The sequence below is a fragment of the Bombyx mandarina genome, chromosome 11 (assembly GCF_030267445.1).
Source record: "Bombyx mandarina strain Sakado chromosome 11, ASM3026744v2".
In the NCBI taxonomy this organism is placed as follows: domain Eukaryota; kingdom Metazoa; phylum Arthropoda; class Insecta; order Lepidoptera; family Bombycidae; genus Bombyx; species Bombyx mandarina.
In genome coordinates, this window is record NC_143218.1 from 1,742,381 (window position 1) to 1,767,379 (window position 24,999).

General features: G+C 41.6%; 1 protein-coding gene across 1 annotated transcript in view; it reads left to right on the forward strand.

The window, feature by feature from the left end:
- PAPLA1 (Phosphatidic Acid Phospholipase A1) overlaps nucleotides 1-22,311 on the forward strand; it is a 98,053-nt gene extending 75,742 nt beyond the window's left edge. Inside the window, 19 exon segments of the mRNA XM_028179206.2 lie at nucleotides 1,161-5,854; nucleotides 7,548-7,677; nucleotides 8,200-8,314; nucleotides 8,920-8,995; nucleotides 9,625-9,768; nucleotides 11,411-11,561; nucleotides 12,535-12,620; nucleotides 13,272-13,430; nucleotides 13,759-13,830; nucleotides 13,832-13,906; nucleotides 14,514-14,634; nucleotides 15,588-15,696; nucleotides 16,617-16,702; nucleotides 18,185-18,300; nucleotides 18,942-19,001; nucleotides 19,446-19,567; nucleotides 20,479-20,599; nucleotides 21,762-21,780; nucleotides 21,880-22,311. Of these exon segments, the coding sequence (XP_028035007.2) occupies nucleotides 1,161-5,854; nucleotides 7,548-7,677; nucleotides 8,200-8,314; nucleotides 8,920-8,995; nucleotides 9,625-9,768; nucleotides 11,411-11,561; nucleotides 12,535-12,620; nucleotides 13,272-13,430; nucleotides 13,759-13,830; nucleotides 13,832-13,906; nucleotides 14,514-14,634; nucleotides 15,588-15,696; nucleotides 16,617-16,702; nucleotides 18,185-18,300; nucleotides 18,942-19,001; nucleotides 19,446-19,567; nucleotides 20,479-20,599; nucleotides 21,762-21,780; nucleotides 21,880-21,911 (6,488 nt within the window). The 3' untranslated portion in view covers nucleotides 21,912-22,311.
- Nucleotides 22,312-24,999: the final 2,688 nt, after the last annotated feature.

Consider the following 24,999-nt stretch of genomic DNA (forward strand, 5'->3'; position numbering starts at 1 on the left):
TTATCAGCTACCTATCAGTAATAGTCTCGTCAAAATCGGATCTAGCCATTCCAGAAATTAGCCGGAACAAACAGACCGATAGACAGACAAACAAAAATTTTAAATACCAAAATAAAATTATTTTACAGTTTTTGTCTGTCTGTCTGTTTGTTCCGGCTAATCTCTGGAACGGCTGGACCGATTTTGACGGGACTTTCACTGGCAGATAGCTGATGTAATAAGGAGTAGCTTAAGCTACTTATATCTTAGAAAAATAATCTGAAATTATTTTCAAATAAATTAATGTTTTATTAAATCCCACGCGGACGGAGTGGCGGGCACAGTTAGTATATAATATATATAACAACATCGGCGTCCGTCGCTCGGAACTGGATAGACGGCTTTAAGCAAACGTGTGTGCTTACATCGGTAAATCAATAAAGCGCTACGCAGATAGCCAACGATAATTTTCCATTGACCTCAAACGTGAGGTCGCACGTTCTCGTGTCCGGATGCTGGTGATGATACATCGTTATGCAATTGAAATGAGAGTTCAATAAGTCTTGTGCGGACTTGCGTATTTTAATGATTATACATAGTATTGGATATGTTTAATACTTATCTGGTGATAAGTCGACGTGGCCTAAAGGATACGATGTCCGGTGCGTTCGTATGTAGCGATGCAACGGTGTTCGAATCTTGCAGGCGGGTACCAATTTTTCTAATGAAATACGTATTTAATAAATGTTCACGATCGACTTTCGCGGTGAAGGAATAACATAACTCGTAATAAAATTCAAATCCGCAAAATTATAATTTGCGTAATCACTGGTGGTAGGACCTCTTGTGAATCCGCGCGGGTAGGTACCACCGCCCTGCCTATTTCTGCCGTGAAGCAGTAATGCGTTTCGATGTTTTTAATTAAACTTTTATTCACCACATTCAAAAATAGCTGAAGAACTTTTGTTGTTATGGTATTTTTTCCAAATTTTAAACTTTAAATGGCTCTCCTGTATAGTTGCAAAGATGTCGCTTAAACCAAATAGCCATTCACCCCTCGATATATGTAAGCCTATATTGAAAATATCGTTAGCGAGATTCAGGCGTGTGTCAAACATGTGTTCTATGTTAGCTACCCGCTAAATTATACTATATTATTGTTTTTTTATCTTTTGTTTCAGGTATAGGAAGCTACAGGATAACGACAAAGAAAAAGTATGCCCAAATACCGGGTTTGACGACCGGTGTTGATAGCGCCGCGCACTTGGCTATGCCCCCGCATCAACCTCAAACGTCTAGTGTTCCCCTAGGCCCGACCGCAACCGAGAAACCTTACCCAGAACCGTCCACAGGCCGAATACAATATTTCACACCCGACACTTCTGTGACCCATCAAATTCCCGAAGTGGACCTGAATAGAGAACCAAATGTTTGTGCTTCAGTGAACGCTTTTGATGTTAAAGATGACGTTGTTCTAACTTACGGAGATTTAGGTCCGAATGAACGTGTAGCTAGTGCTGATATCGCGGGACCAGAGTTTCCCGTGCAATCGGCTTCGACGCCTGTCATACCGCCACCGCCAATGTTCACCAATGTCAAAAAGGACACGTCGATATGTAAATCGGTATTACCTCCCTCGGTAGCTAGGCGGATATCGTCCAATCATCCAATAATCAAACCCCAAGCGATAACACCATCGACCATCACCAACATATTCGTTCCAACGCTCCAGGATGACGAGCAAACTTTTGACCAAACTCATTTAAAGCTGTTGGATCCAATGGTTACGTCGACGACGCCAGAATTTAGCGAAACGCCTACAGGTCTTCAGTGTGGTTCGGCTATTGTACCCGTTTCGATGTTCGGAAGTGAAGATTCAAGAAGTAGCGTGCCTTTGTTTTCTTCGCTAACTTCTACGTCTACCATAGCGTCTTCAGTAGTACCAGAATCAAGCATTAAGGAACCTTCGTCATCCATAGTAAATACGCCTATAGAAGGAATTGTTTGTGATGACACATTAAAGCAACCAACGACCACCAATTTATCTCTACAGCCAGATTTAATAAGCTCAGTAACAATGCACATACCTCCTACGACGATTCCGAGTGCAAATCTAATGTCTACAGGCCAACATGTGACAAAAAAATCCGAGACACATTTTGATCCAACGAACATTGGCCAAACTTCAATGGATTTCGCAGTTCAAAACGCAAGCGCATTTGTTCCTTCAACGAGCATTCCATTATTCTTGAACCAGCAAACAGCCAATGTACCAACCGACTCATTGCAAACGCCACCAGAGCCACCTAAAGCAATAGGAAATGTTAATTTTAGACTCAACAAGAAAAGACCGCAGTATTATTCCGGTCCCGTTGAAGGTATTGGAGCGATCAGTAATAATATTAAGCCTGTTATAGCTCCGGTGGACGCTAATATTTTTCAAGGTGCTCTTTTCACTCCTACTCATCCAGCTGATCCTCATTTAACATTAGCACAACAGCCTTTTGATATTAATACTCCAGCGAACCCTGCACCTTTTGACATAAGTCATCCACAGCAATCGAGTGATCGGCCAGAGTTCAATACAAGCTTTGATCTAAGCCGACAGACTAATGAAGTTTATGAACCGACAAAAGAATCCTCCGGTTTCGGTATAATCGGATCCTTGAAATCGAAACTCAATTCGATTGATATAAATAAAATTCAAAGTAAGGTTACAACATTCTTCGATCCCGCTTATAATAATGAGGGTAAAATCGAAGAGGAAACTCCACAGACGTTTCAAGATCAAAATACATTCGCTAATCACTACGCTCAGAATCAAGGGAGTAATTTTGAGATATTCGTTCCAAACATCGATGCTACATCCCAGAATCCGCACGATATGCACGCTTACGAACAGCCGAGCCAGTATCACCAGAACCCCTACAGTTATTACCAGAGCGAAGGTCAAAATTACCAGCAACAGGCTCAAACGATTTATTCGTCTACCATGCTCTATCCGGGGTCAAATTTAAACGAAAACATTAGCAATACATCAACCTATCATACACCCGGTTTTAATATCACAACGGAAACGGCCCATACAACACCACATGCGATAATTACTGATTCAAATATTAAATTTCCTGCCTTAGTTCCATCTAAAGAGAATTTTGACATAAATCAAAATACAGAAATCGCCATAAAGAATAGTGAACTAAAAACGGAACAACTGCAAAATTTACCAACGTATAATGTTCCACAGTTGGGTCATTACAATAAAGAAATTCCGAGTTCGATAGAAGAGCTCACGAGAACTGCGCCACAGAGAAATGATAACGTTAAAACTGCTGATATTGATAAAATGTATCCAATTTTAGCAGTTAAAGATTTCTTCGACATACCACAACCGAGTCAATTATTTAATCCAATTGCTTCTACAGATTCAACAGCAGAGAAACTCTTGCAAGGTAGCTTTCCGACCAAATTGGAGTCATTATTTAAAGTGAACGAAGATTTACCTGTGGCGGCTTCTATATTCAGAAGTCCGGTCGAAGGTAATCTTGAACCGGCTCCCATTGGATTCAAAACAAGTCAAAATACGATCGAATCTCAAAAAGTTATTAAAGATGCTTTCAACGATGACGAACAATTCGATTTCGATTCATTAATCAAACCGATCGATAAATTAATAGATGATCCATTTGATGATTTAGAAAAGGAAGAGGAAATAATTCCTTTAAGAGAAACTAATCTGGTTGAATCGTTGTCGGCCGATCAGATACCTATAGTAGGAGTTTCTACTGTTCCGTTATTCGGTCTGTCGACTATTATCGCTGATAAGCCGAAAGAGGCAGGCAGCGATTCAAAGAAGATAATTTTCGAGCTACCAAAAACCGAGATATTGAACGCGAACAATATGAGCCTATTCGAAAACTTCGCGCCCCCTCAAAAAAATATAAGGGACGACAGTGAAAGTAAATCGGACCTCAATATGTGCGTGACTTGTAGGGAAGTGAAGAAGCCAGGCAAAGAAAATGAAATAGATAACTTGACCAATCAATTAATTGGGAATTTGACATCACCTATACAACTTTCGAATGCTGTGGAAGTGTCACTTGTTGAGACAAATGCGACAGATAACAGAGAAGGCAATGTACAGGGTGCTGAAAAAACACAAATTGCTGCGGAAACTACCGGCACGATTCCTATTCATTCAGTTACTGAAAATGAAGAGAAGGGTCCAAGAGAATTCGGATGGACGGATAAAACTGAATTTTCTGCACAGCAACCTGAAGACCATGACTACACCTTCAAACTAGATCCAAACTCAATAGGATTCTTTGGAAACAATTCTTTGTTCTTTGACAAAGTGCCTAGCGTAAGTGAAGATTTAAAGACTGAATTTGAGAATACAAAAGAAAACCAGGGCCCGCGTTGTCCTGAAATACCAACCGCTCCACCAGCGGAAGAAGATAGTACATCAGAAGGAACAGGTGGCTTAGATGTCCACTCCATAGAACAAGACGCTAATAAAGATTTCCCCATCTACGAAGACTTTTTAATAGAACCATCGGAAACTGACGAAAACAGAACCGAGTTTGGAAAGAAGGAGATGAATCAAGATGCGAAGGAACCTGACACGTTCACGAACAGAATTGACAAATTTAAAAAACTAGAGGAGACAGTCGATCATGATGATATTTTTGACAGAACTTCACTTTTTACTTTACCACCGAAGACAAGTCCAGCAATCACAATAGCCTCGTATTTCGATACGGGGAATTACGCAGCCGAAACGCACTACCGGAATTCGTTTGGCTCACCGCCCAGCGCCGGTTATCCGGTCTCAACCAGTATGAGGATCCCACCGGGTTTCGAGGAGGAGTACCACAGACGGATGAGCGGAACTCTTCACGATAAAGCGGCAATCGATAAATTGAAGGATACCATTCCTCTGATACCTGACACGACCACACAGACATCTGTAATTTGCACAAGTACTTATACCGCCCACAGGGAAGTGTCCCCAGATCTTAATTACAAAATCGAAGCCAGCATAGCGGGAATAGTCGAAGAGGTGTTGACTGCGCGAGAACCGAATGAAAAACCAGATTGTATCACAACGTTTGCCGGTCAAAACGTTGAAGAGATAGACGCAGTCAAGCAAGCCGCGAATAGGCTTGGTGATATTAAGATATCCGAGCTACAGATCCCCGAAACAAAACCGTTACCGGATCCTATGAATTTCTTTTCGTCACCAGAAGTTTCTAGAGCCGAACCGGGAACGTTTAATAGATTAGCTAGTTATTTCGCTTCGCCGCCCGCCAGTGATCCGTCGAAGTCTTTTTTTGAATTGAGCCAAAGTCAAAATCATTACAGACACGCTAATGACGGTCCCGAAGAGTCTTTTCGTTTCGCGTATCAAAATCATCGCTTCGATAGTAACGTAACGGACTCGGAAAAACGGAAAGCCACATTCGATCTGATAAAAGATTTGACGTCGACGCGTTACATACCCAACGAACAGATAGTCAGAACCGTAAACTATTTCACGATTGAATACGACGACCCTAATATAAGCCGCCCTAGACGCGATCCGGATTCGAGTAAAATCGAACCTAACCATTCCGAGAGAGCTGATGACAACAACGCGTTCTATCGAGACGTTAAAATCTGTGAATACTGTTGCGATTTCAACACGAACGTTTTTAATATAAACGAAGTTAGTTATAAAGTTAAGGCGACCGCTAACGATAATAATAACGCGGCCGGTAGTAAAGGCTGTGATGTCAGCATGGAGCGTGTCAATGCAGCCAATAAAAACGTGACCATAAACCTTGAAGGAGCAACCGACGGAGTCACCGATGATGCAGTTACAGTTCTCAGTGAGGTAGGAAGTTTTATTAAGCATAATACAGTAATCCTCCCTATAACGCGGTGCATTGGTTACGCGTTATAGCTGTATACCCGTATAACGCGATTTTACGACCTCGTATAACGCGTTACGTATGAACGATTCATCTCGTTTAACTTTAAATGGTATATTTTAATTGATTTTAAATAAAAAATATAAAAATAAAATTTAACCTACGCCTTTAACCACACAAATTTAATGAAATAATTTAATTTTGTAATAACACGATTGACACACGTGCAAAGGTACGCGAAACTAATTACGAACTGTACAAACTATTATAAATTTCACAGTACGGAAATATGTATGTGGGAAATCCTCGCGTTGTAGAGGGGAATGCCCGCGTTATACGGGGGATTGAAATCGCGTAATTTGAAAACGCGTTATAAGGGTACCGCGTTATAGGGGGGAATACTGTATATTAATTACGAGCGACCCGCCTTCGCTTCGCTTCGGGAACTGTAATTTATTATTAATTATGAAAATAAGAAGACAGATTTTTTTCCTACTTACTTGACTTATTATTGTAAAGTTTTATCAAAATCCATTCAGTAGTTTTTGCGTGAAAGAGTAATATACATACATACATACATCCATATAAACATTCATACATATGAATTCAGCGTGGCCTAAAGGATAAGGCGTCCGGTGCAATCATGTCCGGCGTTGCACCAGTGTTCGAATCCCGCAGACAGGTACCAACCAAATTTTTTAATGATATACGTACTTATCAAATGTTCACGATTGACTTCTACGGTGAAGGAATAACATCGTGTAATAAAAATCAAACTCGCATAATTATCATTTGCGTAATTACTGGTGGTAGGACGTCTTGTGAGTTCGTACAGGTAGGTACCACCAGCTAACCAATTTCTGCCGTGAAGCAGTAATGCGTTTCGGTTTGAAGGGTGGGGCAGCCGTTGTACTGTTAAAACTGAGACCTTAGAACTTATATCTCAAGGTAGATGGCGGCATTTACGTTTTAGATGTCTATGGGCTTCGGTAACCACTTAACATCAGGTGGGCCGTGAGACGGTCCATCCATGTATGCAATTTAACCTTAGAATTTAAACTTTCGCGTTATAATATTAGTAAGATATATGACATATCGTTCTTCAAATGAGGCTTGTGGAGAGTACTTAACGGTGGGTAACAAACAGCTCGGCTCTGCCCCTGGAATTGCTGACGTAGGTTAAACTAAATAGCCTTTCACCCCTCGACATATAGTATTAGTAAGATACTTCTATTTAGGGCATCTTGAGAATCCGCACGGGTAGCTACCACCGCCCTGCCTATCTCTGCCGAAAATCGAAACAGACATTTTACACAATACAACCGAGATCTACACAGCACGTGTGAGAGGGCGTGAGACGATTTGTGATGTCCATAGGCTCCCATTACCACTTACAGGAGGTTGGCCGCGAGTGGTATACCCGTATAGGATATGAAAGTAAAGAACATATTGCCATGAAGCGCATTCACATCGTGGACATTGTTGATATTGACGCGGATGGTCTCATTGAGGCACTTCTACAACCCACAGTGAGCCATTGGCAGTTCCTTTAAAATTTCCTGGACCCACAGCATCCTTGAAGCCGCCGATCCTTCCGATCTGCCACAGTGACCAAAAGCGGTGTTAGTGGTCTTAGCAATGCTCTGTGTGTTTCAGAACCGCTCTCTGGCCGAATACAATCCTGTGAAGTACCACTGGTTCTATAGAGTCGACATCGAAGGCAAATCCATATGGAGGGGCTTCTCGGAAGTCGATTCGAAAGCTCTTGAGGAAGCTTATCTAAGTCGTAAGTTTGGGGCGAATTGAGATCTAACGTTGGTCGTTGAAATTGCTTAGTGTGTGTTTTGTTAGGCTAGTTTTTCAGGTGTATACGTGGCAATCCAAAGAGCAATGAGGTCGATGTCTCAATGAGGTTACGTGACCATTGTTCTGTTCTTTAGATCGGAACGCTAGACTGTATTGTATCCGTACAGTCTGCAGATGCTTTCAAGAACATTGAAGGAATGCGATAAGCTTAAGAGCTAACGAGATCTTTTGATGATCGCTGTCGCTACTGAACCTAGAGTAAGAGGACCGCTATCCCAATTCAACTTGTAAAATCGATTTTGATAATTCATCCATTACAAGAAAGACACCATTGATTATGTGACTTCAGATAATGATTAATTTCTACGTGTTAATAATGCCTAGTTCATAGGATCTTTGAGGCTTATGGTACGATCTAGGTGACTTCCTGTCGATGTCTTCGTACTACGTTGAGGTATATCAGAATCTTTTAAACGATTCTCACAGCTGTAAACTATTCCAGCCGATCTCAACGAGAAGACGCTGGTGGCAACTGATGGAGGAAGGTATGACGTGAACGTGGTGGGGAGACTGAGGACAGCCGTCTACTGGAGCGACAAGCCTACTAATGTCTTAAGGTATCAGGAAGCTCGGATTGCGTAGGTCTCTCGTGATAGAAACGTGGTATTTCAGTATAAGACCCCACGAGTGATCTGTTAGATCTGATGAAGATCGAAACTTGACTCTGGTGGGAGGTAATTACCATAGACATCGGTGACCACAAACGTTACATCGAGATGTGATAGCGACTGTATAGAGTAGTACTGTAGTAGTAGCTGTAGTAGTATGCTCGGTAGTAACCGAGAACATATTATTTCCCTACAAAGACATAGATGACTTTTGAACAAATGTCTCGAGACAGGAGTCATCGGCATTGCTGTATCGACTGGCATCAGCCACGAGCATGTAACCTTCATGATATATTTATAACCCTGAGACCATGAGTTTGCGGCTCAGATAAAAGGACGCCATCGCGTCTTAACAGAGATCTCCAAATCGGAGAAAAGTACCGTAAGGTTTTTTTATAGTGAATCTTAACAATACCGTCAGATTATAACTGCGACTTTTTCTCATTTCTCGTAAATCTCAAGGGTTTGTTCTGCCCAGCATCTGTATTCGCTCGGTCCTCTCGTTAAGTGTCACGTCTAGCCAATGTGATAATGACGGTGCTCTAATATCTCAGATGTAGCTGGTTCTACAAGGGTACGACCGACGCGAGATACGTTCCCTACTCCGAAGCGGTGGCCGAGAGACTTGAGGTGAGCATAGTTATTTTCTTTGACAATCGTCGACCGTGAAGTTGGTGGTGCTCAAATTGGCATCGAAACGTGACCGCCGCAAGACAAGGTATGGTATTCAGTAGTTGATTTAATGCCAGTATTAGCTCGTGGGGGGGACCACAGTAAATTGTATCTCTCCTCAAATACCACTTCTTTAATGATGATTGGGGATTAAGAGCCTTTGATATTATTCGATGCCAGTTTAGAATAACAGTGGCGAACGGTTCGATCGTGAACGATATGGTCGTTGATGCAATACGATAGATGGCGCTGGTGTAGTTTCATCAAATGTATCTTAGAAAGAAAAAAGTGAAACTGACTTTATTCTAATTTGCGTAATTACTTTGGTGGTACGATGTCTTGTGAGTTCAACACATTTGGATCACATTCCGGCGTAGTTCTATCACAATTGTGGCTCACGACCTCATGTTTTTTTTATGATTGAGGGCTTACTGGTGGCCTTTCCAGTTTCACAAGGACAGGGCAACCTCATGTCTGAAGGCGTGCGATGGCTTTGATGTTTACACGCTCCGGTCACGACTTAAAAATCTGTCAGGTTGTCAGTTCGTTGATTGGTCTATGGAATAAATAAAAAACCTTTCCCCAAGAACGAGTATCTCCACGCCGTGACGACGGGCGAGTGGCACAGGAAACTGCTTCTGCCTAATAACGAGATGGTGGTGATGCACGGTCCGTCCGTGATGGTTCATTTCCTGCACAGCGGCTCGACTGACGGCTTCAGCGCTCCGCCGGTAAGTCGACTATAGGAAACCAGACTCCAAACCGTGGAAGACCGGACTCTTTGAATGTTCCGTGCAGTTTTTATTGGCTATGTCCTCGAACGGCATCCTCATTTCTCCTTTTAAAACATGCAAGTGTTTGTAAAAATCTTTCCTGATCTTTGATTAGCTGTGAATGTACAGGATCTCACTCTGAACTCGGATATTTTAAAGGATATGTAAGAACGAATGTTCTCGGAGTAGTGGAAACAGCTAAATTGAGACAAGGCTACTTGGGTTCTTTATCTATTTGCACTGGGTCGCTATTATCAGACATAAGTGAGCTGGTAACCTTTTTCAAGCTCCGATATTTCTTGTTGCTTTATGCTTGGAATAAATATAGAAATAAATGTAATAAAGAGATCTTTTTTTTGGGCACTTAGGCTCATCTGATGCTGAGCCTCCACCGAATACCAAAGGATACGGTGGCGTGTGTTTATCGCGTAATCCGACCTTGAGTCGCGATAACTTCGCGAAGCAAGGTCGGGTTAGCTGTTACCACAACCAGAAGTCTCAATATGGATAGGGGATTTTAGTCTGATTACTATCGAAGATCCATAGTTTCAAGCTTTTTTTTTATTGCCCTTGGAGGCAGATGAGCATACGACCCTCCTGATGGTAAGTGGTTACCGTCGCCCATTGACTTCAGAAATGCCAGAGGCAGACCCAAGCCGTTGCCTACACTCCATACACTCGGACCTCGAAAACCCCTAATCCCTTCCCATCCTAATCCCGTTCAACTTCCCAGCTGTTCTCTTTCGGGAAACGAGTGTACAGGAATCCTCCAAAGATTAAACTACCCCCGAGCGAACCGAAGAGAGTCGACCACTTACTGTTCTTGGTGCACGGTATCGGAGAGCACGGCTGCCAAAGGAAGAAGGTTATTTTGGGTTTCTTTTGGAAGCGGCAATTCGCGAATTTAGGGGCGATTTTTTGACAATTAAATAACGTGTCTTCATGATTATGATGTTAAAGTTAAACCGAAAAGAGTACTTATAATTCGACGATTCTAGTATGTAGCAGCTGAGAAATGCATCCATTAATGCAGTCGACTACGCAAGGAAGACATGATATAGGACTAAATGTGTGAATCCGTTTATAGTATTCGCAGAATCTCTGATTTCAATATTGCATGTGTTTAGTGCGAGCTTAATAACGTTCTCGATAGCGTAAAAGTTAACTAAAATTTGTATGCAGTTGGAACAGGGCTCCAACGCGGCAAACGTCCATACAAATTTTAGTTAACTTTTACGCGATCGAGAAGTTAAAAAATTCGCACTATGCACATTGGTTCGAGGGAGGGGATGCATTTTAATTGGCCCTTGAAAAGATCGTCCTTTCGATCCTCATCGAATACTTTCAACATATTCCTCCAGAATTTCTAAAAAGCTTTTTTGAAAAGTTCCGTATTAGTTTTTGAAAGGAATTTGTGGCTGCAATTCCTAAGATGCTTCGCTTGGACCTATAGACATCAGAGCTTTAATGCCAATATCGGTCGAGACCAAAAGTCGCAATTACAACTGGCACATCTCTCTTCATCAATGGTTTCGAGAGGAGGAAGAGAAACCAGTACAGTCTCGACCTTCTGTTGGCATCCCAATGTACTTTCTGACAGCAATCAGCTGCGATACCCCGCGTGGTACGTCGAGGGTCCGACGAGTCCGAGATCGAGGACACGGAGCCATCGAGCATCGACCACTTGCTGCTGCTGTGTCACGGCGTGGGTTCGGCCTGCGACATGCGGTTCAGGTCCGTCGAGGAAGTGGGTGAGTTTGAGCGACATTCACCGCTCTAGAGTCTGGTTTGGTGAAGGATCCTGTGCGGCCAGACGCGGTCCTGTGCGTAGGGAGGTAAAACGGTATACTTATCGCAGGAGAAATGGATATCATGGGATACTTGGTTTAGATCGATTGCCACAAAAGGGACATGTGCTAAATAGTAAATGCCACAACGTCCTAAGAGGTCAAAGTCTTTAGATTGCCATAGTGCCTTCTGGTCTTGAACAAGAATGTCGTGATCACACATGAACAAGTGCCACCAGTTTGAAAGGACTATATACCCCGCCTCTTGTATTGGGAGCATAGTCTTGTCAAAGGCAAAAGTGGCTAAGATAAGAAATAAGATGACTTTAATATGCCCTAATTCTGATACTGGTGGTAGGACCTCTTGTGAGTCCGCACGGGTAGGTACCACCGCCCTGCCTTTTTCTGCCGTAAAACATTAATGCGTTTCGGTTTGAAGGGTGGGCCAACCCTTGTAACTGTGAGACCTTAGAACTTATATCTCAAGGCGGGTGGCGCATTTTCGTTGTAAATGTCTATGGGCTCCAGTTAACACCAGGTGGGCTGTGAGCTCGTCCACCCATCTAAGCTATAAAAAAAAACCGAACTGGAGCCTGTGAAATACCCCGCATAAGTAATCAAAGGGTATTTCGGCATACTTTTTTTTTTTTTTTTTATTGCTTAGATGGATGTACGAGCTCACAGCCCACCTGGTGTTAAGTGGTTACTGGGGCCCATAGACATCTACAACGTAAATGCGCCACCCACCTTGAGATGTAAGTTCTAAGGTCTCAGTATAGTTACAACGGCTACCCCACCCTTCGAACCGAAACGCATTACTGCTTCACGGCGGAAATAGGCGGGGTAGTGGTACCTACCCGTGCGGACTCCCAAGAGGTCCTACCACCAGTGAATATAAATGTTCCACCGTAATGATCTGATACTTGTATTCAAACAGTGGATGACTTCAGAGCCACCAGCCTTCAGCTGGTCCAGTCTCACTACAGGAACTCGTTCGACAATGGTGCAGTCAGCAGGATCGAGGTAATGTATTGACTAATGTATTGGAGTGGGGTTAGTGGACATCACCACTCGAAGGACGCCATTTCAAGATGACGGCGTTTTTACCATATCAATACCCAGGTTCCGTAATAAGGACCTCGCGCTGGGCCTATTTGGTCTTAAGTTGAAAAGCAATCTGAACTGACAAATTATTGGACTGGGGTTAGTGGACATCACTATTCGAAGATCGCCACTTCAAGATGACGTCTCTTATACTATATTAATACCCAGGTTGCGTTCAGATCATTGTTGCCCTAGGCACGTCCTTACGGATCCATCAGGTCCAATAATGCCTTAGATGCCTTCAGCTCTAACACTAGGAGCAGACTTAGGGACCACGGTAACCGTACTCGTCGAACTCGACAAAGAGTTTGACGTGCAACCTAACCCATGCATCAGCTCGCTGAGTTTCTCGCCTGATCGTCTCAGCGGGTCGTGATTCCGATCCGATAGTACATTCATTCGTGAAGCAGCTGCTCTTGAGTTGTTAGGTCTCCTTCGAAGGCACTGGGGCAGCTGTTAGCAAATCCCACCCCTCTTGGCTGAGCCTTTACTCGCCCACCTGTCCTGGTGAAAGGTCTCCGTTCCACCAGCAATCCTTCAATCATTGTTGACTAAGATCCTCGTTTCCAGGTCCTCCCAATATCTTGGCACGCCAGTCTCCACTCGGGCGAGACTGGCGTGGACAAGCGTCTCGCTCAAGTCACCCTGGACAGCATACCGAAGCTGAGATCCTTCACCAACGAAACCGTGCTGGACGTGCTGTTCTACACCAGCCCGGTGTACTGTCAGGTATGACCACGTGATGGGGACCGTGGGCAGCTACGTAGCGTCAGAAACCTCAGTCGGAGTACATTTTCTTTCTATCACTGTGTGCAAGTGAGCTGACATCTCAACTACTGATTTATTGAAGCTGGCGTCAGCTTTCTAATAAAAAAAGAATCATCAAAATCGATTAACCTAGTCAAAAGTTATGAGGTAACAAACATAAAATCTTACGTTACGGACGATTTTTCCCGGTTAGGGTACCCCTCCGCATCGTCCCATAAGGAACTTCTTGCGAAAAAAATTCACTGCGGCTTAGGAATCGATGTGTAATGAAGCTATTCTTTGATTATAGACAATCATCGACACTGTCTGCAAGGAGTTGAACAGGATATACGGAATGTTCCTTAAGCGGAATCCTGAATTCAGAGGGGGGTCTCGTTGGGGGACATTCTCTGGGCAGCGTCATACTCTACGACCTGCTGTGCCACCAAACGGCCAAGGTACGTTGCGTGTCGCACACACGCGTGATCGAGCTGACGGCTCTCGCGCTGTGAAGTGGGTACCACGTCAATACACGTCATAAATTGAGAAGTCGTCGTGGCCTAAAGGATAAGACGTCCGGTGCATTCGTATGTAGCGATGCACCGGTGTTCGAATCCCGCAGGCGGGTACCAATTTTTCTAGTGAAATACGTACTTAACAAATGTTCACGATTGACTTCCACGGTGTGAAGGAGTAACATAAAGTGTAATAAAAATTATACCCGCAAAATTCTAATTTGCGTAATTACTCCGTGCGATGAAGGGCTCGACCAGCGAATTAACCCATAGACACATCCCACTGAGTTTCTCGCCGGATCTTCGCAGCGGGTCGCGTTTCCGATCCGGAGGTAGATTCTGCGAAGCACTGCTCTTGCTAGGACCAGTGTAAGCACACTCCGGTTTGAGGCCCGTGAGCTCACCTACTAGTTAAGGTTACGCTGAAATAGCCTCTCAAGGCTATCAGCTTAGGTAGGATTTAAAAAAAAAAAAAAGCACGCAATGGAAGGCAAAAGTTAAATGACACGTGATTTACGTATTCATTGCGCGCTCGCGAATTTTCGTGTAGGTGTCCAGGTCGACGGAGAAGGTGTTCGTGGTGGGCAGCGCGGGCACGGGACAGTCTTCCGTGAAGTATCCCAATCTGGACTTCGAGCCGATCGCGCTGTACGCCTTGGGAAGCCCTATAGGTACTGGACTCATTATTTTACCGTTTTAAAGTGAAATACATTTACAATTTATTATTACATCGTCTCAAACTTTTTCGTCTGCGTGTTGCATGTCGCGTGACGGTCGGCCGCGGAGTAGGGATACAGTGAAAGGCGCTCGTCAGAGCAGCCAAGGCCAATATGGCGGCGCCTATAGTTCGCAGCGGCTGACCGTGTGGTGTATAGACTATTACTCATTTGTGCCAGTGCTCCACGCTATTTTGTTATTGCTTTGTCAGAGTTGAAATGTCTATAATGTGAAAAAAAGTTTCACTTTTACTGTGGCTTCATAAAACCACACAGTCCTTTCTTTAGCTTAGCAGGGGCTGGGCAGACGTCGCGACTGGCCAGGTGCTGGTCAGTTGTTGTCCATAGACATCAGAATGAGCAGTGGCTTTGATGTGCTCTTGGCATTGTTGATGTCCATGAGTGACGCCAACCACTCAACATAAGAGGTTCCGTGTGCTCATCTATCTTTAAAAGGATCCGAAGAGGACTGCAAAAATGTCACGCTGTAGAAGTGGGTAGTACAGCCACGACTGTCTGCTCTTGTCTTCTTCATGGAACTCTACTGGTGGTAGGACCTCTTGTGAGTCCGCGCGGGTAGGTACCACCACCCCGCCTATTTCTGCCGTGAAGCAGTGATTCGGTTTGAAGGGTGGGGCAGCCGTCGTAACTATACTTGAGAGCTTAGAGCTTATATCTCAAGGTGGGTGGCGCATTTACGTTGTAGATGTCTCTGGACTCCAGTAACCACTTAACACCAGGTAGGCTGTGAGATCGTCCACCCATCGAAACAATAAGCTTCATCGAAGCTCACGGACATCAGCAAAGTCGGGCACAAGACTGAAGCACTCGCCTCTCAGAACCGTTCATAGACGTCATTCGGAAAATACTGCTATTCAAATCTCGACTTTATCGTATTCACATTACAGCCATTTTCGAATGCATCCGCGGCGTCGAGTCGCTCGGCCTGGACTTCGCATTGCCGACGTGTCGAAAATTCTTCAATATATTCCACCCTTACGATCCGATAGCGTACAGGTGAGATTTTAAGATGAAAACTACCCACAATTTTTAAAAGTGAACTTTCTTTAGGCGCTTTAACTTGCGACAGATTCGTTACGGCTAGAGAGAAAAGATACAATTTGGGAAGAGTCAGAGTGAGAGAATAGACAGAGCGTCTCGCGGACCACTAGACTGCGGAGAGAGGGAGACAGCGAGATAGGTCGTTTCTCTTATACCCCTTGTGTTTACGGGTGTTGGTCGATAGAAATACAAAAAAGTACAATTGGCGGTCTTATCGCTAAGAGCGATCTCTTCCAGACGACCATCAGGTGGACAAGAACCATTTGGAAACGAACTACGTATATTAATATGAAAATTTAAGCAAAATTGTAATGAAGATATATGAATAGTTAGGAGTTACATAGGATCTCAGTACCACTACCGTGTGCGAGAGAGAAAGGAAAGCCAGACAGACCGGCGCCGTAACGCGTCACGTAACGTAACGAAGCGGTTCACCCTCTGATGATCACTAAATACCTTCGTGTCATCTCTGCAACGTTTTTATAATCGACACGGTATCTCTACAATTATTCGAGAACATTCCCGGTAGTACGCGTCGTTTCGATATGTGTTTTCCACCATTTGCTAATAGATGGCGTTACACTTCCCGGGCGTTCTCGATATTACTAGTTCTTATGCTCGTCCCTTTTTTTTTTCGGGCCGGGGGCCGAATTTCCTACGAGGTCCCCGCGCATAAGAGGCGCGCGGGATATGTGGGACTCAACGATCTGAGGTGTTGAGAGCAGACCGCGGGCCCAAGGAATTTTAGGGCCCACCCACTAAACGACCTTATGCTCGTCCCTAGCATCGTTAGACCCGTAATATTTCGCCAATCGATCTACATGTACAACTTTAGGTACACCTTACAGACCTACAAGACTGTATATTGTTTACAGAATCGAGCCGCTGATAAACCCCGGACTGAAGAACGTGAAACCGGAGCAGATACCGCACCACAAGGGAAGGAAGAGGATGCACCTGGGTGAGTAATGGTGTACCATTCAAAACTGTTACCATTGAAGTGTTACCATTGAAATCGTACAGAGGCGGCCCTGTCTATGACGCAGCACTGTCATGGGAGCGCCGGCCTTGACTCTGTCAATAACCATGTTAAATTTGTACCTATTACGTTTTAAGCACGCGCTCACTAGAAGGCGCTAGTATTAAGTGATTGATACGTGTGCTGCCATCTGTTGTCATCATAAGTAAGGCTGCTCTATCTTTGACGCAGCAGTGTCAGGCAAGCGCCGGCCTCGGCACTGTCAATAACCATGTTAAATTTGTACCTATTACATTTTGAGTGCGCGCTCACTAGAGGGCGCTAGTATTAAGTGATTGATACGTGTGCTGCCATCTGTTGTCATCACAAGGAAGGCTGCTCTGTCTTTGACGCACAGTGTCAGGCAAGCGCCGGCCTCGGCACTGTCAATAACCATGTTAAATTTGTACCTATTACATTTTGAGTGCGCGCTCACTAGAGGGCGCTAGTATTAAGTGATTGATACGTGTGCTGCCATCTGTTGTCATCACAAGTAAGGCTGCTCTGTCTGACGCAGCAGTGTCAGGGAAGCGCCGGCCTCGGCACTGTCAATAACCATGTTAAATTTGTACCTATTACGTTTTGAGTGCGCGCTCACTAGAGGGCGCTAGTATTAAGTGATTGATACGTGTGCTGCCATCTATTGTCATCACAAGTAAGGCTGCTCTGTCTGACGCAGCAGTGTCAGGGAAGCGCCGGCCTCGGCACTGTCAATAACCATGTTAAATTTGTACCTATTACGTTTTGAGTGCGCGCTCAATAGAGGGCGCTAGTATTAAGTGATTGATACGTGTGCTACCATCTATTGTCATCACAAGTAAGGCTGCTCTGTCTGACGCAGCAGTGTCAGGGAAGCGCCGGCCTCGGCACTGTCAATAACCATGTTAAATTTGCACCTATTACGTTTTGAGTGCGCGCTCACTAGAGGGCGCTAGTATTAAGTGATTGATACGTGTGCTGCCATCTGTTGTTAGCACAAGTGAGGCGGCTCTGTCTATGACGCAGCAGTGTCAGGGAAGCGCCGGCCTCGGCACTGTCAATAACCATGTTAAATTTATGCCTATTAAAAAAAATCTTAGTAAATGACCACCATTTTACTGAGATTATATTTCATCTCATATCATCTCATTCAATTTCATCCCAGTTGATTAATGTCTCAAATTAATCGTCTTCATTTCATTTCACTCCATAATATAATTTTTCATAAAAATATGAATATAAATTAAAATAAGACATGACTTAAAGGTCTCGGTTGCCAGGTCACAATATCCCTTTAAAAAAAAAGATTGAATATTGTTTGTCAATTTCTTATCTAATGTTTGTTTATCTATTAAGTTGCAAAAATATTGCTTAAACCAAATGGCCTTTCACCCCTGGAAATATTTAAATAAATATAAATATATAACAGTATTATTTTTTTGCTAGAACTGAAAGACACCATGGCCCGCGTCGGGGCTGACCTGAAGCAGAAATTCATTGATTCGCTGAAGACAACCTGGAACAAATGGAAACCTCAATCGACTGAGGAGCAATTGGAGAAGGTACATTATAAATAATAGTTTAAAAAAAACAAAAAACGCTTTTATAGAAAATCCAACAAAAAAATTGAAAAAGCGTGGAAGGTGCTTTTCAGGATATTATCAAAATAATCCTTCTACTAATATCTGTTCATTAAATATTTATAACTACTGATACCATGCACCTCACGCTTTTTTTTTACAATAAAATCATTTTTTCTTACACTGTTTTTAATTCAAATTTATTTTCTATTTTTTTTTTAATTCAATTCAATTTTCAATTAAATTCAATTATAACAGTCACAAACACTTTAAAATTCTCCGTTCGCTGTTTCGCTTCGAGTATTTCCGATTACTGACTTACTTCGTGCCATCTTTGCAACGCTTTTGTAGTCCATACGACATCCCTAGAATTATCGAGAATATTCCACATAAGTCGAGTATTGTATGTTTCCGCTATGTGACAATAGATGGCGTTGTACTTCTCGAGCTTTCTAGATGCTACTAGATCCTTCGATATTCGTTCAACTATCCGGCGATATAGATGGCGTTACTCTTACCGGCGTAACAATACGTAACGATGTGTTGTATTAATTTGTTTGTATGTGTCAAGTGTATTTAAAATGTTTTTTTTTTATTTGTTTTTTTTTTTAATTCCATTGCAGGTAGTCGAAGAAATTGAAAAAGATCAATTGTTTGATGAAAGGGAAGACGGTTCGAGCAATGTGAGTTGAAATCTGTTTTTTATACACACACACACACACACACACACACACACACACACACGCACACATCTAAAAGCAACAATCCTCATTTAAATATTGACCTCTCCTGGACCTCTTGTGAGTCCGCACGGGTAGGTACCACCACCCCGCCTAATTCTGCCGTGAAGCAGTTTGAAGGGTGGGACAGCCATTGTAACTATACTGAGACCTTAGAACTTATATCTCAAGGTGGGTCGCGCATTTACGTTGTAGATGTCTATGGGCTCCAGTAACCGCTTAACATCAGGTGGGCTGTGAGCTCGTTCACACTTTTCTTTATTGCTGTATAGGCGGACGAGCATACGGCCCACCTGATGGTGAGTAGTTACCGTCGCCCATGGACCAGGCCGCTGCCCACCGGTGATCTTCTGATGATGATGATGATGACGATGATTTCGTTGTCAGGCGACGCGCGAGATGCTCGGCAAGCTGAACGAGGGTCGCCGGATCGACTACGTGCTCCAGGAGGCGCCGCTCGAGGTCATCAACGAGTACCTGTTCGCCATGACCAGCCACGTCGGATACTGGTGAGCGTTAGCGTGAGCGTCAGCATGGGCGTCAGCGTGAGCATTAGTCTAGTGCATGACTATAAGGAATATTAGTGTTAGGCATGAGGTCGAATGAGCCTCAATACGAGCTCCGGTCTAGTGTACGACTATAAGGAATATTAGTGTTAGGCATGAGGTCGAATGAGCCTCAATACGAGCTCCGGTCTAGTGTACGACTATAAGGAATATTAGTGTTAGGCATGAGGTCGAATGAGCCTCAATACAAGCTCGACTATAATGAATTTTGTCAAATAACTCTTAAAGTAATAGTCATAGAGTTGTAAATTGAATATTGTATGTAATGCTTAGCTCAAAAGCTATCGATCTAGTGAAAACTATTAAATGGGTCTATTTATGGGTAGTTAGTGATCTTGTAGTAATTTGTAATAATTTTTAAAATATTTTTAATTTTTATTTGTATGTAAGTTAATAAATTCTTTTTTTTTTTTTTGGGATTTTATGACTTGGTAACAAAGACTTTTAGGTCAAGTGTTATTTTAATTTTAATAATAACTTTTTTATATGAAAGACGATATTTAATGAAAGGAAGTTGATTATTATGAAACATGGCATGAAATTAAATGAAAATGAGATGAGATGAGATGATATGGGATGAAGTATAATCTTAGTAAAATGTTCCTCACAGGAGGTCCTGCCACCAGTAATTACGCAAATTATAATTTTGCGGCTTTTGATTTTTATTACACGCTACGTTATTCCTTAACCTTGGAAGTCAATCGTGAACATTTGTTGAGTACGTATTTCATTAGAAAAATTGGTACCCGCCTGCGGGATTCGAACACCGGTGCATCGCTTCAACACGAATGCACCGGACGTCTTATCCTTTAGGCCACGACGACTTCAAAACTGTTTAAGTACATCTTTCCCAGGGAGTCCGAAGACACGATGCTGCTGATGCTGCGCGAGATCTACGCGGATATGGGAGTCGATCCGGACTCCACGGTCCCTCAGCAGAGCCTCACGGTACAGAGGACGAGACTCCAGAGACAGGTGACTATTTAATGTGCTAAGTGCGAGTTTTTAACGTGACAACGTCTTATAATTCGATGGAGCCGGCTGCACGCACGAAAAAACGTGACTCATGCGGCGTTACCTCGCTCTGAGGCGTTCCATTAAAGGCTTGAAGTGCAAGCGAGAGCGCGCAACGAGCGACAAAGATGCACAATCGGCCTCCGCGTTCGACATCTGTCTCTGTCCTACTTGAGTGAGCGATGCATCCGCGTGGACAGCTGCTATACAATAATACATTTACATGTTCTCAAGTATGAAGTTCAGTGAAAAGTGAATGTGGTGTCAATTGTCTCATCTATCAAACAAATAAAATTAAAATTTTCTTTTGAAAAAATGAAACCATTCCATCAGTATTTTCTTATGACGTCACGTTCAACTATCGTCAGTAAACCGACTTTACAGACAACCGATTTTTTTTAACCTCTTGTGAGTCCGCGCGGTTGGGTACCAACACCTATTTCTGCCGTGAAGCAGTAATGCGTTTCGTATTGAAGGGTGGGGCAGCCGTTGTGACTATACTTGAGACCTTAGAACATATCTCAAGGTGGGTGACGCATTTACGTCGTAGATGTCTATGGGTTCCAGTAACCACTTAACACCAGGTGGGCCGTGAGCTCGTCCACCCATCTAAGCAAAAAAAAAAAGATGCAGTTGGAACAGCGCCCCTAGCGGCAAACGTTCCAACACCATACTGATTGGAGTTAACTTTTACGCTATCGAGAACGTTAAGAAACTCGCATTAAACAAACTAATCTATCATTTGTTGACAAATGAGTTTGCTATTTAGGCGTTTAATATTTATAGAAGTATGTATCTTAGTCGGAGGCCGGATAACCGGGTGAGATTAGTACCGGGATATTAAGTTTAAAAAAAGCTGAGACATTAGAACTCATGTCTCAAAGTGGGTGGCGCATTTACGTTGTAGATGTCTATGGGCTCCAGTAACCGCTTAACACCAGGTGGGCTGTGAGTTTGTAGGCAGCGGCTTGGCTCTGCCCCTGGCATTGCTGACGTCAATAATTTAATTTTTAATAAGCAATAATTTTTTTTATTAGTTATTATAAGTTACCGCTACGATTTTTTTATTTTATTGCCATGTCCCGTTGTAAGTTTTATTCTAATTAGCGTTTCATTGTTACAGGACGGAGTGATTGCGCGCGGTAAGTGAATCTTGGAACTACATAACTATGATTTGGGGTTCGCCAGCAAAGTTTGATTTATCGATTTATTAAAATGTTAAATGTCTTTTTCGTTTACAGAGAGTCCGACGACAAGTCATAGCGCCGTGTGAAGAACCACCCTACTCGGTCCCCTACCCCGGCCCCCTGGTCCCCTACCCCGGACCCCTGGCCCCCTACCTCGTTCCCCCGGCCTACCCCCCTGGTCCCCTACCCTGGTCCCCCACAAAACAATCTACAATGAGATACCGCCCCGAGACCTGTCCCGTTAGCGGAGACCGACGTTGATATGGATATGAACGTTGCTGTCCATGGGCTCTGGACCTGGTGGCTGTTTCTGACGCCAGACGAACCGGGAGCTCGTTTGTTCGGTGGATTCTCAAGAAAAAAAAATTATAAAAAAATCAACGCCGATATAATATTAAAGCGCTGACACAAATAAGGATGTAAAATAAAATAGTTAAAAGAAAAAAAAGAAAAATCATCAATCAATACGTAAAATAAAAAAAAAAACGGAAAAATATTATATACTATTTTTTTTTTCTATATGACCAATGTAACGGATTCGTTGATGGCTTATCATTAATTAAAAAAAAAAGAAGCAAATATTCAATGAGCATATAACTTGTATATAAATACACATATACAGGATGTTGCTATATACATTCTATGATCATTATATACAATATATCAGGTATAGAATGGTTTTTCATTGTATAAATGGCTGAAGGCACTCACGGCTCGCTTAATGAGAAGCCTGGACCCACTTAAATCAATTAATATATATGTCCACTAATGAAGTGGATATCTGAACTCACTTATCAATAATTATAATTTGTCTTTACTACAAAAAACTATCGTATCGAGGAGTGAAAAGCTGTTTGGGGTAATCGACATTTTTGGTAACTTCACAGGAGAGCCATTTAAAGTATATCAGCATTTGGAAAATATGATATGATAACAAAAAAATACTTCAGCTATGCGAATGGAGTAAACTTAATTGAAGTTCAATTAAAAATATCAAACTGTTGATGCTAATAATAAAAGGCACCTTTAATTATAAAGATAAATGTCGCATATTATGCAAAATATAATGCAAATTGCCTTTGACCTCTCGATATAAACATTTGATATATACGTAATTATATAAATAAAAATAATATGTGAATATTTCTGAACTTTAGTAATTACTTTTTTGTTTGTCGGTTTGTTTGTCTGTCGGGACAGCCTTTATACAATCCAACCGAGATTTAGTCTCGTAGTCTCTCGATAGATCGCCGCCCTATCATGTTTACTCAATAAATTGATTGATTAATTCAAATGAATTAATAAATTAATTACTAAAACTAATTGATTAATTCAAGTGAATTAACTAAATAGTTTTAGCAATTATAAATAAATATTATAAATAAATATAATTAATCAAATAGTATTTGTAAATAAATATTTACAATTACTATTATAATAATATTTAATTACTCATAAATTGTGTGATTAATGTGAAATTCACAAGAATCTATTGAATTATTTTATTTTTCAAAAATATTCATTCCCATAACGGTGTTATTGGGTTGATTTTTTTTAAAACCAGCCATTCCTTAAATCGTTGTGGGCAAGAAACCAAACTTTAAGTCCTCCAAGACTCCGTGGCTAAAATAATTTTAAAAACCCTATCTCTAGTTTTTTTTTGTGCTTTTAAATACAAAATACCAATTTAAAAACTTTAATTGAGTTATCGTTTATTTAAATACTCAATGTCCACTGCTTTGGGAATCCCTGATTTGAAACATTGATGTATAAAAAACAGAGAAAGATGGTGAAACATCATGCAGAGAAGGATAACCGGAGGAGATAGATGATCAGGACCCGCAGACTCTCAGGAATGCGACTCAGGGAAGTGGATGTATAAAGAACCTATTCTACAAACCAATATCTCTCCGGGATCTCCCATCAGAGAATAATTTTTTTGATAAAACTCCCAACCTCAGGTATTTAATGATGAGATTGGATATATAAAAATCAATTTAGAAGAATATATACAGTGTAGTGGAACTGTTAAAATTAAATACTCTACGCACTCAACTGAATAAGATAAGTCATTGTCTGCTTTCATTTCTCATTTGATTGTGGGTTCTAGTTTAGCTCAGTAACTGAACTACTGCTACACATGAATGACTCAAATTTGAATATTTGCTTTTGATGGGTCATCAAACGTACTGTTTACGAAAATAGTGTTTTTAAAATCAATTTTTTTTTCCCCGAACATAATTATGGAGTATATAATCATAATAACAGAACATGATTTATTATTTGTCTCGATGTATGTACTGAATTAGATTTTTCTTATACAAATAATTTCAAATGAAAATAGTAACGTGAAATATTTTAGATCACTTTATATGTGTGTATTGAATACGAAACAAAAAAAAACGACACAACTTTCAGAAAAAAAAATATGTTTAGCAATGAAATAAAATGTTTAATATTAAAAAAAAAAGTTATTACAAATTATTATTTGAAAGGAACGTTCCATTAGACTATTGTTTTTGAGGTTGGAGGTTTAAAATTTATTGAATTTTATGAATTTAAATAAATTGAAAAATACATTAATGTTCTATGCATTTTTATCTCATCAGATATTTAGAGATAAATCAAGATACTATAGACTTTTGGGTTATAAAAATAATTTTTTCTATCACAACAATTTATTTGAGTCAATAAAATTTTGTGAGTTTTTGACATTGACATTTGAATTGAATGATTTTGACAGTTCCATTGTGGGTCCAATAGCAGTGTACATAATTTTAATTGAGTATGAATAATTATCTAGAATTTAAAATTTCGGTCACAAATGCTGTCAATAAATTTTAAATCTCTAATACTTTTTCTGTTTATTTATGCAATTACTTTAGTACTAACCTCATTTGACAGTTAAATAAAGTTTCTATATTTTACTGATTTGTGTTTTACTCCATAAAAAGCTTTTCTTAATGCTTCATATTTATCGCGAAAGCTTCCGTATACCCTGACGATTTTGCTAAGAAGATTATTAAACATTTTTATAGTTTCTAAACCAAACTTCCCTCTGTTGAAAACTACTACATTCATATGCCTTCCACATCCTATACTACCGCTATTACGGTGAATCTTCCAACAATAACTCGCTGTTTACAGATTTTTAACATATCCCTTAAACAAGAT